This window comes from Salvelinus namaycush, chromosome 4 (genome assembly GCF_016432855.1).
Source record: "Salvelinus namaycush isolate Seneca chromosome 4, SaNama_1.0, whole genome shotgun sequence".
In the NCBI taxonomy this organism is placed as follows: domain Eukaryota; kingdom Metazoa; phylum Chordata; class Actinopteri; order Salmoniformes; family Salmonidae; genus Salvelinus; species Salvelinus namaycush.
Genome location: NC_052310.1, coordinates 74,630,755 through 74,646,307, shown reverse-complemented (window position 1 = coordinate 74,646,307; position 15,553 = coordinate 74,630,755). Strand labels below are relative to the sequence as shown.

At 42.7% G+C, this 15,553-nt stretch overlaps 1 protein-coding gene across 1 annotated transcript in view; it reads left to right on the top strand.

Moving 5' to 3' along the window:
• The window catches only part of LOC120046817 (putative sodium-coupled neutral amino acid transporter 10), a 69,778-nt gene that overhangs the window by 28,470 nt on the left and 25,755 nt on the right, over window positions 1–15,553 (top strand). The window contains exons 7-11 of the mRNA XM_038992352.1: window positions 1,688–1,790; window positions 2,751–2,933; window positions 4,640–4,751; window positions 6,879–6,985; window positions 10,864–11,023. Coding sequence (XP_038848280.1) covers window positions 1,688–1,790; window positions 2,751–2,933; window positions 4,640–4,751; window positions 6,879–6,985; window positions 10,864–11,023 — 665 coding nt within the window. The remainder of the gene's footprint in view (window positions 1–1,687; window positions 1,791–2,750; window positions 2,934–4,639; window positions 4,752–6,878; window positions 6,986–10,863; window positions 11,024–15,553) is intronic.

Below are 15,553 nucleotides of genomic sequence, written 5' to 3'. Positions count from 1 at the left end.
GATGTGAGTATGGAGGTGTTTGGGTGAGGTGGGAGAGGGTGAGGTAGGTGTTGGATGGGTGAGGCTGACTGGTGCTGGAACGAGGCTTTAATAATTATCACACCAAGGTAACACTGCTCTCATCACTACATGTGTGGGTGTGTGAGAGAGCGCGCACACTTGTCCCTGTGTGCGCGCACGTGTGGGCCTGTCCCAGTCTGGCGGTGATGAGTGATATTTGGCCAATGGTGAAACAGCGACCAGCCAAACCACTAATCAGACCACTGGACGGCGGCCATCTTACGACACACTGATTAAACAGCTTTCAACACATGCTTTTTATGACCTTTATTAAAGCTGTTTACTTTGTTACAACATGATTTAACATCATTATTAACCAACAAGACTATAGAGTTATGAAACGGAGCAGTCATAGAATAGATTAACACTAATGAAAATGTCCCTCTGTGATACTGCTGTGAATTCAAACAAAACAAGATAAGCAATATGAAGACTATGTGTTTAACTCTACCCACGTGCTTGGCTGCTAGTTTCAGTTATCGCTTTCAATTTTACTAGCAGGAATAGCACAAATAAATGTGTATAGAAAGCTGTTTTACACAAGGTGTAAACGGAATGAAAAAAAATGGAATGCGTTCTATTGAGAGAATGTACAGGTTTGAGGTCTAGTTCCAGTAAGCTGTTTGATTTGCCCTCGGCTATAAGATGGAATAGTTCCTGAGTTTAAACAGGCGTCAAAGAAAAGCATCGTTGGGACAGTGATGCACACTCATAAAAACCACAGAAGGAGAGGGAGAGAATGCAGTAGAGACACAGTAACTGTATTATCTCACTCTCTCACACACACACACACACACACACACACACACACACACACACACACACACACACACACACACACACATGAGTTAGTGCAAAAAAGACTGCCAAGAAACTTTATAATGCTCTAAATCCAGGCTAGCACTAGGTGAAAAGTAGAAGGCCTGTAAGTTCCCCTTTTACAGGCTTGTTTTACAGTGCTGCTCGATGACAGACAGCCCCTTCTCTCTTTGTTTCTCAGAGATAATAACCAGCACTGACAGACAGTGCAGTAAAGTGCCCACTCATTCTCACACACACACACTTGTGTCGCACACACAAGTCTTTCTCACCCCTTCTACCTACCAGTTCATGGAAATACAACTGACCTCTTGTGAAATCAGCTGTCCTCTCCATGACATCTGTTTAGCATGTGTTTAATGTGATATGATACAAATGCTGGGGTGTATTCACTAGGAACCAGACTGAACCAAACGGTACAAAACAGGGAGGGACCTACCTAAATTTGTCCAATATAAACTCTCATTTTCGTTGCAAATTGTTTCCGTTTTGAGTGCAATCATTGGACAAATGATTGCACCCCTGATCCTCACTTTTCAATCTGATCATCTATAATGACTAGAGATCTGAACTATCAGACAAAATTCACCTTTTTACCCTCATGATTTGCCTTGTCTGTCTTGTTCTCTGCCTAGAATATTTTTGATTTTGATAAAATGATTATCTTAAGACCCCTGAAACATTTGATAATCCACAAAGTCTTGACGCTTTACTTTTCTAGTAGCTATTAAGTTTGTCCTGAAACTTGAGCTCTCTTGTCCAGTCTGATGTGGCAGCTGTAGGTTGTGGGCTGGTTGTTTGTTTACAGGCAGGTGTTGCCTACCTACGACAGTCTGGACGAGCCCTCCATCAAACGCATGAGCACCATCTTCACCACCTCCCTCAACGTCGTCACCACCTTCTACATCACGGTGAGTGGTGTACGCTGATGATGTCACTACCTATCTCGACGTCTTCGCCACATAGTACAGTACATTGTTCTATACTGCACGATGGTTTAGGTGTGTAGTACAGTACATTGTTCTATACTGCACGATGGTTTAGGTGTGTAGTACAGTACATTGTTCTATACTGCACGATGGTTTAGGTGTGTAGTACAGTACATTGTTCTATACTGCACGATGGTTTAGGTGTGTAGTACAGTACATTGTTCTATACTGCACGATGGTTTAGGTGTGTAGTACAGTACATTGTTCTATACTGCACGATGGTTTAGGTGTGTAGTACAGTACATTGTTCTATACTGCACGATGGTTTAGGTGTGTAGTACAGTACATTGTTCTATACTGCACGATGGTTTAGGTGTGTATTACAGTGCCTTCAGAAAGTATTCATACCCATCGACTTATTCCACATGTTGTTGTTACAGCCTGAATTCAAAATGGATTAAATTGTCATTGTTTTTTCACCTATCTACACACAATATCCCATAATGACAAAGTGAAAAGATGTTTTTAGAATTGTTTGCACATTTACTGAAAATGAAATGCATAAATATCAAATTTCCATAAGTATTCTCACCCCTGAGCCAATACATGTTAGAATCACTTTTGGCAGTGATTACAGCTGTGAGTCTTTCTGGGTAAGTCTCTAAGAGCTGTGCACATTGTTGATCATTGCTAGACAGCCATTTTCAAGTCTTGCCATAGATTTTTTAAAGCCAATTTAAGTCAAAACTGTAACTAGGCCACTCAGGAACATTTGATGTTGTCTTGGTAAGCATCTCCAGTGCATATTTGTGTTTTAGGTTATTGTTCTGCTGAAAGTAGAATTTGATTCCCAGTGTCTGTTGGAAAGCAGAATTAACCAAATTTTGCCTGTGCTTAGCTCTATTCCGTTTCTTATGAACCCTTCCATCCTCTCCTCTCTAGGTGGGATTCTTTGGCTACGTCAGTTTCACGGAGGACATAGCCGGGAACGTTCTGATGAACTTCCCTTCTAACCTGGTGACTAAGATGATCCGGGTGGGCTTCATGATGTCAGTGGCGGTGGGCTTTCCCATGATGATACTGCCCTGTAGACAGGCAATCAACACCATGCTGTTCGAACAACAGGTGACTATATACACACATGCATGTTAACACACACCAACACACACACACATACTAGTGATGGGGGGGGAATCGATACCGTTAGATATCAGAATATTATTTTTGACGATGTATCTTTTTGACAATATTGCAACAATATTTTTGCGCTAGCTTGTACCTTCATAGCTTAGCTCTGTAGGCCATCTCTTGTCCCTCTGCAGCAGCAATATATTTGGAACATCCAATCGCAGTAAAATCACAGTATCGAATCACAATACATATAGAATCGTGAGAATCGCAATACATATCATATCGGCACCTAAGTATCGTGAGGTCCATGGCAATTCCCAGCCCTAACACGCAAACACACACACACACGTTTGTTTTACCTTCTTTGTGGAGATCAAACAATTTATTCCCATTCAAAATTCTATTTTCCCTAAAGCATGACATTCACTGAGAATTTGAGTGCCAATAGGCACTTAGCACAGTAGGAGGCCATTCCTTCTCTTGCTAGAATAAAAATACGTACCTGCTGTGTACCGACGAACCTGAAGTTTCTACTTGTGGCCGACAACTTGACTTTGAGACAATCAAAGCGCACGAACCTCCACGTGGAGGAGCTGACAGGAGTGGCAAGGAAAAGGGGAAAAAGAAGGCCCATTTTCCGTCCAATCCACCCTTTTCATTCGAATCGTTCTAACCTAAACAAAGCTGCATAATAAATAAATAAAATCTAGAGCAAGTCTTTACATCTAGCCAAGGATTTTTGTGCTTAGATAAATATTTTTTTGTTCGGTTTGATTATGTGCACTGACTTATTTGTTTGTGAGCTTAACTAGCTAACGTTACCTTGCTAACTGAGAAAGGCAGTCATACACTTCATATGAAACGAAAGGGGTGGTAAGTGCAGCACAATGCACACAACACTAAATGCTTTACCAAGCTAGCTATCTGGCCACTATAGCAATCACAATTGACTTGTTTGCATGAAGCAGCAGCATGTAGCTGGCTGCCGAAAGTCATTGCTGTGTCTTTACCTAGCTAGCAAGCGTATCATGTTAACAATTTAGCTAACGTTAGCTAGCTAGCTAAACATGTATCTATGGGCTGTATGCGATTATGGAGAATTAATTAAATAGTTTATTTGTCATCTTGCTAGCTAGTTATCTAGCTGTGGCCATTTGGCTATATCAACAAAGGCTTTCTGTAACAATAGCAACATTAGCGTATCTAACATTGACTAAACCGTGAAGCAACAGACACGGACATGCATTGCCCAACAATGCTACTGCCACCTTCTGGTTTGGAGTATACAAGGCTGAGTGGCTGACGACTTCAAGATCTTTGCTGTGTGGACACAAAAGAGATTGACTGCTGACACTCTATTCAGAGGTGCTAAGTACTGTCGGCAGGCAAACGTTTGACAATCCCACCTGTGTGTCTGAGCTATAAACCTAATCCTAACTCCTAAACCTAACCCCTAACTGTAATTGTAACCCGAACCCTGAATCTAACCCCCAAACCCAAAATAGTCTGTTTCCTTGTGGGGACCCACTGTTGTCCTTGTTTTACTATCTGGTCCCCACAAGGAAAGTACATCCAAACACACGGAGACACACTCCGTGTGTCTCCAGTGATATGATATTACAATTACCTAACCTGGAAGAGCTTTACTGTACAACACTGTTATAATGAATCTTTCTCTCTACCCTGTTTTTGTCCCTCAGCAGAAGGATGGGACGTTTACTGCAGGGGTGTACATGCCTCCACTGCGCTTTAAGATGATCACCTTCGCCATCGTCATCGGAACCATGCTGGGAGGCATCTTCATCCCCAATGGTGTGTGTGTGCGCGACTGTGTGTGTGTGTGACTGCAGGTCTTTAAGGTGCGTGTGTTGTGTCGTGTATTGTAGCACAGGCTGTGTGAATATGAGTTTACGACTCAGTGAATGTCACACTCTTAACCTCTCTAGGGTGGGGGGCAGCATTTGGAATTTTGGATGAAAAGCATGCCCAAATTAAACTGCCTGCTTCTCGGGCCCAGAAGATATGATATGCATATAACTGGTAGATTTGGATAGAAAACACTCTAAAGTTTCCAAAACTGTTAAAATAGTGTCTGTGAGTATAACAGAACTGATTTGGCAGGCGAAAACCTGAGAAAAATCCATTCGGGAAGTAGGTTTTTTTGTTGGTTTTGTAGTTTTCTATTCAATGCCATTACAGTACCCATTGACTTAGAACTCAAATTGTAGTTCCTATGCCTTCCACTAGATGTCATCAGTCTTTAGAAATTGTTTCAGGCTTGTATTCTGAAAAATGAGGAAGTAAGAGCAGTCTGAATGAGTGGACCCTAAAGTGTCACAGAACTTTTTCATGCGCGCGACCAAGAGAGTGCCTTTTCTTGTTTACCTTTTATATTGACGACGTTATTGTCCGGTTGAAATATTATCGATTATTTAGGCTAAAAACAACCTGAGGCTTGAATATTAACATCGTTTGACATGTTTCTATGAACTTTACGGATACAATTTGGAGTTTTTGTCTGCTTGTTTTGACTACGTTTGAGCCTGTGGATTACTGAAGAAAACGCGTGAACAAAACTGAGGTTTTTGGATATAAAGAGTTTTTATCGAACAAAAGGAACATTTATTGAGTAAATTAATGTCTGCTGAGTGCAACCATATGAAGATCATCAAAGGTAAGGGATTAATTTTATCTCTATTTCTGACTTGTGTAACTGTTCTACTTGGCTGGTTACTGTTTGTAATGATTTGTCTGCTGGGCTATGTTCTCAAATAATCGTAAGGTATGCATTCGCCGTAAAGCATTTTAAAAATCTGACATGGTTGGATTCACAAGAAGTTAATCTTTAAACCTATGTAAAATATGTTTTGTTTACTGAATTTTTATAATGAGTATTTCTGTATTTGAATTTGGCACCCAGCAGTTTCACTGGCTGTTGAAGAGGTGGGACGCTAACGTCTCACGTACCCAAGAGAGGTTAACACACTCCTTAAATCACACCTTTTATAGAGCTATTATTCTCCCTTCTCAGACACCCAGACACACACACCCTCTCTGGCTCATAGCCCCCTCACAAAACACACACACCCTCTCTGGCTCATAGCCCCCCCACAAAACACACACCCTCTCTGGCTCATAGCCCCCCCACAAAACACACACACCCTCTCTGGCTCATAGCCCCCCCACAAAACACACACACCCTCTCTGGCTCATAGCCCCCCCACAAAACACACACACCGCACGCACACTTGTTCTTTAGAGGTCTCTGTTAGTTGTGTGTTTTCTGTAACGATCTAGAGGTTTGGGTTAGTTTGCATGTTTTATTCATCTTATGTGGTAAGGCTATTAGTTAGGGTTGCGTTTGGGTAGGGACACACACACACACCAGCGTGTGTGTGTGTACCTAATCAGGCTAATAGAGTGAAAGGGGGATGGGGGGACTCAGAGGGGAAACGGACACTAAATCTGAGGCACACAATATGGCCTGGGTTCCCAGGAGGAGAGATTGGTACTGGCTTGAAACACAGGGTATGGAAGTGTGCTAGCTTGTGCTAGATTAGATTAAGGGGGGTAGGTTTCTGCTTCATTTGGTACAGGGCCATGGGCCAGATGGGTTGGAACGGGGCCATGGGCCAGATGGGTTGGAACGGGGCCATGGGCCAGATGGGTTGGAACGGGGCCATGGGCCAGATGGGTTGGAACGGGGCCATGGGGATTCTGACTTCTGATTGAACAGGAAGGCTTAGCCATGTCCTTGTCTGTCTGGAAAAAGTTGAGGAGGTGCTGGAAGACGTGGAGAGAAAGAGGAGCGTGGAAGAGTAGAATGAGGATTGTTACCTGGCTGACACGTAGACCCATGTGGTACACTGGCAGTATGTGGCTTTAGCCATGCAAGTGGATTGTGTGACTTAATGTTTGTCTATGCTACTCCCTCTGTAGTGGAGACCATCCTGGGTCTGACTGGAGCCACCATGGGCTCCCTCATCTGCTTCATCTGCCCTGCCCTCATCTACAGAAAGATCCAGAAGAATGGACTCACCGCACAGGTACCACACACACACATACAGTTGAAGTCGGAAGTTTACTTACACCTTAGCCAAATACATTTAAACTCCTAGTATCCTAGTAAAAATTCCCTGTCTTAGGTCGAGTTAGGATCACCACTTTATTTTAAGAATGTGAAATGTCAGAATAATAGTAGAGGAAATTATTTATTTCAGTTTTTATTTCTTTCATCACATTCCCAGTGGGTCAGAAGTTTACATACACTTAATTAGTATTTGGTAGCATTGCCTTTAAATTGTTTAACTTGGGTCAAACATTTCGGGTAGCCTTCCATAAGCTTCCCACAATAAGTTGGGTGAATTTTGGCCCATTCCTCCTGACAGAGCAGGTGTAACGGAGTCAGGTTTGTAGGCCTCCTTGCTCACACACGCTTTTTCAGTTCTGCCCACACATTTTCTAAGGCTTTAGGTCAGGGCTTTGTGATGGCCACTCTACCTTGACTTTGTTGTCCTTAAGCCATTTTGCCATAACTTTGGAAGTATGCTTGGGGTCGTCCATTTGGAAGACCCATTTGCAACCAAGCTTTAACTTCCTGACTGATGCCTTGAGATGTTGCTTCAATATATCCACATCATTTTCCTCCCTCATGATGCCATCTATTTTGTGAAGCGCACCAGTCCCTCCTGCAGCAAAGCACCCCCACAACATGATGCTGCCACCCCCATGCTTCACGGTTGGGATGGTGTTCGTCTGCTTGCAAGCCTCCACCTTTATTTCTCCAAATGGTCATTATGGCCAAACAGTTATATTTTTGTTTCGTCAGACAAGAGGACATTTCTCCAAAAAGTACAATGTTTGTCCCCATGTGCAGTTGCAGACCATAGTCTGGCTTTGTTATGGTGGTTTTGGAGCAGTGGCTTATTCCTTGCTGTGCGGCCTTTCAGGTTATGTCGAAATAGGACTCGTTTTACTGTGGATATTAGAGGTCGACCGATTATGATTTTTCAACGCCGATACCGATTATTGGAGGACAAAAAAAGCCGATACCGATTAATCGGCCGATTTTATTTGATTTAAAAAAAAATATATATATATACACTGCTCAAAAAAATAAAGGGAACACTTAAACAACACAATGTAACTCCAAGTCAATCACACCTCTGAAATCAAACTGTCCACTTAGGAAGCAACACTGATTGACAATAAATTTCACATGCTGTTGTGCAAATGGAATAGACAAAAGGTGGAAATTATAGGCAATTAGCAAGACACCCCCAATAAAGGAGTGGTTCTGCAGGTGGTGACCACAGACCACTTCTCAGTTCCTATGCTTCCTGGCTGATGTTTTGGTCACTTTTGAATGCTGGCGGTGCTTTCACTCTAGTGGTAGCATGAGACGGAGTCTACAACCCACACAAGTGGCTCAGGTAGTGCAGCTCATCCAGGATGGCACATCAATGCGAGCTGTGGCAAGAAGGTTTGCTGTGTCTGTCAGCGTAGTGTCCAGAGCATGGAGGCGCTACCAGGAGACAGGCCAGTACATCAGGAGACGTGGAGGAGGCCGTAGGAGGGCAACAACCTAGCAGCAGGACCGCTACCTCCGCCTTTGTGCAAGGAGGAGCACTGCCAGAGCCCTGCAAAATGACCCCCAGCAGGCCACAGTGTATATATATATCATACACACACACACATTTTTGTAATAATGACAATTGCAACAATACTGAATGAACACTTTTATTTGAACTTAATATAACACATAAATACACACACACACAGCTCTGAAGTGACAATGATACTGAAGAGTCTGCTTAGGTGACATACTCTCAACTGTTTGAATAAAAATAGAGTTTAAGTTACCTGTGATGAATGTTGAAAACAAAAATTTAAATTTCTATATGCAGGAAATCCTATTTTAATAATGGGCATGGTAAGAATTGACAACCAAAGTGCGAGTCATAATTTCCATGAAACCTTCTAGCAAAATCTGAAAAGCGGTTCCTTCATTTATTCCATAGGAAATTTTTAGATTCACTTATTAAAATAAGGTCTGTGTTTTGTGTAGGCTTACACCACTGTGCCAATTTTATAGCTGTGTAGATATCCATAGGACAAGGTAACTCTGATCAATATTGGCTAAATATAAGCGAAGATAAAAAAAATTGTAGAGTGGATTTATGAAAATATGTTGACAAACGTTACCTTATCCTAGTGAGATTTACACGGGTATCAAAACGTCGAGGCGGTTTAAGCCTGCACAAAACACAGACCTTATTTGAAGTAGATCAAGACATTCTCTATGGAAGACATGAACGGTAAAATAACGAAAGAACCCCTTTCAAGTTCAGCCGCAAGTTATTACAGGAATTATAACGCGTCGACTATTTCTCTCTAAACCATATACCTTTGACTAATCCGGAAACTATCACCTCGAAAACAAAACGTTTATTCCGTTCCGTATTTTATCTAACGGGTGGAATCCATGAGTCTAAATTTACCTGTTACATTGCACAACCTTCAATGTTGTCATAATTACGTAAAATTCTGGCAAATTAGTTCGCAAAGAGCCAGGCGGCCCAAACTGTTGCATATACCCTGACTCTGCGTGCAATGAACGCAAGAGAAATGACACAATTTCACCTGGTTAATATTGCCTGCTAACCTGGATTTCTTTTAGCTAAATATGCAGGTTTAAAAATATATACTTGTGTATTGATTTTAAGAAAGGCATTGATGTTTATGGTTAAGTACACATTGGAGCAATGACAGTCATTGATTGATTGTTTTTTATAAGATAAGTTTAATGCTAGCTAGCAACTTACCTTAGCTTACTGCATTCGCTAACAGGCAGGCTCCTCGTGGAGTGCAATGTAATCAGGTATTAGAGCATTGGACTAGTTAACTGTAAGGTTGCAAGATTGGATCCCCCGAGCTGACAAGGTTAAAAATCTGTCGTTCTGCCCCTGAACGAGGCAGAACATTCCTAGGCCGACATTGAAAATAAGAATGTGTTCTTAGCTGACTTGCCTAGTTAAATAAAGATTAAATATAGGTGTAAAAAAAAAAAAAAAAAAAAAAACGGCAAATCGGCGCCCAAAAATACCGATTTCCGATTGTTATGAAAACTTGAAATCGGCCATTCCGATTAATCGGTCGACCTCTAGTGGATGTAGATACTTTCGTACCTGTTTCCTCCAGCATCTTCACAAGGTCCTTTGCTGTTGTTCTGGGATTGATTTGCACTTTTCGCAGCAAAGTACGTTCATCTCTAGGAGACAGACGCGTCTCCTTCCTGAGCGGTATGATGGCTGCGTGGTCCCATGGTGTTTATACGTGCGTACTATTGTTTGTACAGATTAACGTGGTACCTTCAGGCGTTTGGAAATTGCTCCCATAGATGAACCAGATTTGTGGAGGTCTATAATTTTTTTTCTGAGGTCTTAGCTGATTTCTTTTGATTTTCCCATGATGTCAAGCAAAGATGCACTGAGTTTGAAGGTAGGCCTTGAAATACATCTGCAGGTACACCTCCAATTGACTCAAATGATGTCAATTAGCCTACCAGAAGCTTCTAAAGCTATGACATAATTTTCTGGAATTTATTTATTTAGCTATTTAAAGGCACAGTCAACTTAGTGTGTGTAAACTTCTGACCCACTGGAATTGTGATACAGTGAATTATAAGTGAAATAATCTGTCTGTACACAATTGTTGGAAAAATGACTTGTCATGCACAAAGTAGATGTCCTAACCGACTTGCCAAACTATAGTTTGTTTACAATACATTTTTGGAGTGGTTGAAAACCGAGTTTTAATGACTCTAACTTAAGTGTATGTAAACTTCCGACTTCAACTGTACATACATACATTATCTCGACTAACCTCATCACTGACCAACATCTCTCTCTCTCTCTCTCTACAGTTGGTGTTGTGGGTTGGGTTAGGCATCTTGCTGGTCAGCACCTTCACCACGGTGTCAATCTCAGCCAGTGACTCCACCCTCAAGCATGCCCCTCCTCCCCCTGCAGCTGACAAGAGAGCCGTCTTGGGAATCCATCCTGACATTGCTGATTTACTGAACGGTATGGACCATATTACAATGTTCCTTCCTTGAGTCAGCTATTCTATTCAGTTCTAAGTCTGAGATGCTTCGAACTCCAAAGATCACATTTTGATGTCAGTGTTGGTGAGAGTAGAGAGACCAAGAGCCAAAAGGTCAAAGCAATCTTAAAACAAAGAAAGATGGAACCGCAGGTGTCACGAGAATTTTTATCCCAATGTTCTAACTGAACTATTTTATAACTTTGACCAATTCCCAGAGGTTTGTAAGACCCTGGTTAATGAAGAATTAGACTAAGTCCCCAGTCTGCAATAGATCAATCCTTTATTCAGAGAGTACTCTGAAAATCATACAATGCACATAGCCTTTTATACCTCACACACACACACACACACACACATGAACTCACATCAGTAGAAACTCCACCTCTCTTTAGGTGGGCTGTATTTTTCCAAAGTTCACATACATTGTTTATCACCCTTCTGCAACATGTTTCATCGTTATCACAAGTCGACAGTTCAGTTGTCCTTGAATGTCTACCCAGCTCATATTGCAAAATAGTAACACAATGGCCTAGTCACACACATTGTTGAATTATGCTTCTAACACATTATTATAGCCTTATAATTCTAATACATTTCACACAGTTATACAGTTTCAGGGTGGAATACTTTATTCATTACTTTAAACATATAAATTCCTTTATCAATGGGGGATTATATTGAATGTTTGACTGACAGACAGCTAGACAGACGGGGTAGAGGATAAGAGGAGCATCTTTGACATTGATGGAGCCAGAGTGATGCTCTTCAAACTCCAGTGGTTTCTCATCTCCCCCCATCTCGCTCTCTCCTCTCCCCTCTCTCCCCCTCTCCTACTTCCTTTTCTCTTTCCTCTTCCCTCTCCCCTTCTCATTTTCCCCCTCTCCTGGGCAGCTGAAATGCCTGCTATCTCTTTCCTGTAACGGGATAAGATGGAGGGAGACGATTCAGAGGTACAGACAGAGGAAATGAGGGACAGGAGGGCAGGAGGGCCGGGGTTTGGGGAGGTTAGGGGTTTGGGTAAGAAAAGGGGGGTCATAAAAATGAGAGAGAGTTACACACATCGGAGCAAGGACAGTTCACACAGTCTCATCCTTCCTTCCGTTCTCCTCTTTCCATCTCTTTCTACCTCTATCACTGTCTTTCTTTTTTTATCTCTCCCTCTGACTGATACAGTCGTCCACTTCCTTCCACACCTGTTTCCTGTTTATTGCAGATTAATGATAACGGAAGCATGGGTCCCTGTCTCTCTCCCTAGCTCTCTGTCTCTCTCCCTAGCTCCCTGTCTCTCTCCCTAGCTCCCTGTCTCTCTCCCTAGCTCTCTGTCTCTCTCCCTAGCTCCCTGTCTCTCTCCCTAGCTCCCTGTCTCTCTCCCTAGCTCTCTGTCTCTCTCCCTAGCTCCCTAGCTCTCTGTCTCTCTCCCTAGCTCTCTGTCTCTCTCCCTAGCTCTCTGTCTCTCTCCCTAGCTCTCTGTCTCTCTCCCTAGCTCTCTGTCTCTCTCCCTAGCTCTCTGTCTCTCTCCCTAGCTCTCTGTCTCTCTCCCTAGCTCTCTGTCTCTCTCCCTAGCTCTCTGTCTCTCTCCCTAGCTCCCTGTCTCTCTCCCTAGCTCTCTGTCTCTCTCCCTAGCTCCCTGTCTCTCTCCCTAGCTCCCTGTCTCTCTCCCTAGCTCTCTGTCTCTCTCCCTAGCTCTCTGTCTCTCTCCCTAGCTCCCTGTCTCTCTCCCTAGCTCTCTGTCTCTCTCCCTAGCTCCCTGTCTCTCTCCCTAGCTCCCTGTCTCTCTCCCTAGCTCCCTGTCTCTCTCCCTAGCTCCCTGTCTCTCTCCCTAGCTCGCTGTCTCTCTCCCTAGCTCGCTGTCTCTCTCCCTAGCTCGCTGTCTCTCTCCCTAGCTCGCTGTCTCTCTCCCTAGCTCGCTGTCTCTCTCCCTAGCTCGCTGTCTCTCTCCCTAGCTCGCTGTCTCTCTCCCTAGCTCGCTGTCTCTCTCCCTAGCTCGCTGTCTCTCTCCCTAGCTCGCTGTCTCTCTCCCTAGCTCGCTGTCTCTCTCCCTAGCTCGCTGTCTCTCTCCCTAGCTCGCTGTCTCTCTCCCTAGCTCCCTGTCTGTCTCTGTCTCTCTCCCTAGCTCTCTGTCTCTCTCCCTAGCTCAATTCAATTCGCTTTATTGGCATGACGTAACAATGTACATATTGCCAAAGCTTATTTTGGATATTTACAATATAAATAAAAATGAGAATCAAAAATGTCAACGGGACAACAGTAACAACAATAACCAAGGGTCCAAATAACCATACATTCAACAATAAGCATACAGTAGAGTACATGTGCAGGTTGATTGGTCTGTCAGACACTGTCCCTCAACTTATAGCAGCACTCTGCGTCCTCCCCCAACAGGACAGGTAGCCTATCCTCATCAGAGAGGTCTTTGAAACCTTGAATAAGGGTTTCAAATTTGGGAAAATGACACTCTCTAATTGTTTTATATTTTTGACATTTTGTCAGGAAATGCAGCTCCGTCTCAGGTTCTGCTGTTGTGCAGTGGTCTCTCTCTCTCCCTCTCTCTCTCAATTCAATTCAATTCAATTCAAGGGGCTTTATTGGCATGGGAAACATGTGTTAACATTGCCAAAGCAAGTGAGGTAGATATTATACAAAAGTGAAATAAACAATACAAATTAACAGTAAACATTACACATACAGAAGTTTCAAAACAATAAAGACATTACAAATGTTATATTATATATATACAGTGTTGTAACAATGTACAAATGGTTAAAGCACACAAGTTAAAATAAATAAGCATAAATATGGGTTGTATTTACAATGGTGTTTGTTCTTCACTGGTTGCCCTTTTCTTGTGGCAACAGGTCACAAATCTTGCTGCTTTGATGGCACACTGTGGAATTTCTCCCAGTAGATATGGGAGTTTATCAAAATTGGATTTGTTTTCAAATTCTTTGTGGATCTGTGTAATCTGTGGGAAATATGTCTCTCTAATATGGTCATACATTGGGCAGGAGGTTAGGAAGTGCAGCTCAGTTTCCACCTCATTTTGTGGGCAGTGAGCACATAGCCTGTCTTCTCTTGAGAGCCATGTCTGCCTACGGCGGCCTTTCTCAATAGCAAGGCTATGCTCACTGAGTCTGTACATAGTCAAAGCTTTCCTTAAGTTTGGGTCAGTCACAGTGGTCAGGTATTCTGCCACTGTGTACTCTCTGTTTAGGGCCAAATAGCATTCTAGTTTGCTCTGTTTTTTTGTTAATTCTTTCCAATGTGTCAAGTAATTATCTTTTTGTTTTCTCATGATTTGGTTGGGTCTAATTGTGCTGTTGTCCTGGGGCTCTGTGGGGTGTGTTTGTGTTAGAGAATAGAGCCCCAGGACCAGCTTGCTTAGGGGACTCTTCTCCAGGTTCATCTCTCTGTAGGTGATGGCTTTGTTATGGAAGGTTTGGGAATCGCTTCCTTTTAGGTGGTTGTAGAATTTAACGGCTCTTTTCTGGATTTTGATAATTAGTGGGTATCGGCCTAATTCTGCTCTGCATGCATTATTTGGTGTTCTACGTTGTACACGGAGGATATTTTTGCAGAATTCTGCATGCAGAGTCTCAATTTGGTGTTTGCCCCATTTTGTGAAATCTTGGTTGGTGAGCGGACCCCAGACCTCACAACCATAAAGGGCAATGGGCTCTATGACAGATTCAAGTATTTTTAGCCAGATCCTAATTGGTATGTTGAAATTTATGTTCCTTTTGATGGCATAGAATGCCCTTCTTGCCTTGTCTCTCAGATCGTTCACAGCTTTGTGGAAGTTACCTGTGGCGCTGATGTTTAGGCCGAGGTATGTATAGTTTTTTGTGTGCTCTAGGGCAACGGTGTCTAGATGGAATTTGTGGTCCTGGCGACTGGACCTTTTTTGGAACACCATTATTTTGGTCTTACTGAGATTTACTGTCAGGGCCCAGGTCTGACAGAATCTGTGCAGAAGATCTAGGTGCTGCTGTAGGCCCTCCTTGGTTGGTGACAGAAGCACCAGATCATCAGCAAACAGTAGACATTTGACTTCAGATTCTAGTAGGGTGAGACCGGGTGCTGCAGACTGTTCTAGTGCCCGCGCCAATTCGTTGATATATATGTTGAAGAGGGTGGGGCTTAAGCTGCATCCCTGTCTCACCCCACGACCCTGTGTGAAGAAATGTGTGTGTTTTTTGCCAATTTTAACCGCACACTTGTTGTTTGTGTACATGGATTTTATAATGTCGTATGTTTTACCCCCAACACCACTTTCCATCAATTTTTATAGCAGACCCTCATGCCAAATTGAGTCGAAGGCTTTTTTGAAATCAACAAAGCATGAGAAGACTTTGCCTTTGTTTTGGTTTGTTTGGTTGTCAATTAGGGTGTGTAGGGTGAATACATGGTCTGTTGTACGGTAATTTGGTAAAAAGCCAATTTGACATTTGCTCAGTACATTGTTTTCATTGAGGAAATGTACGAGTCTGCTGTTAATGATAATGCAGAGT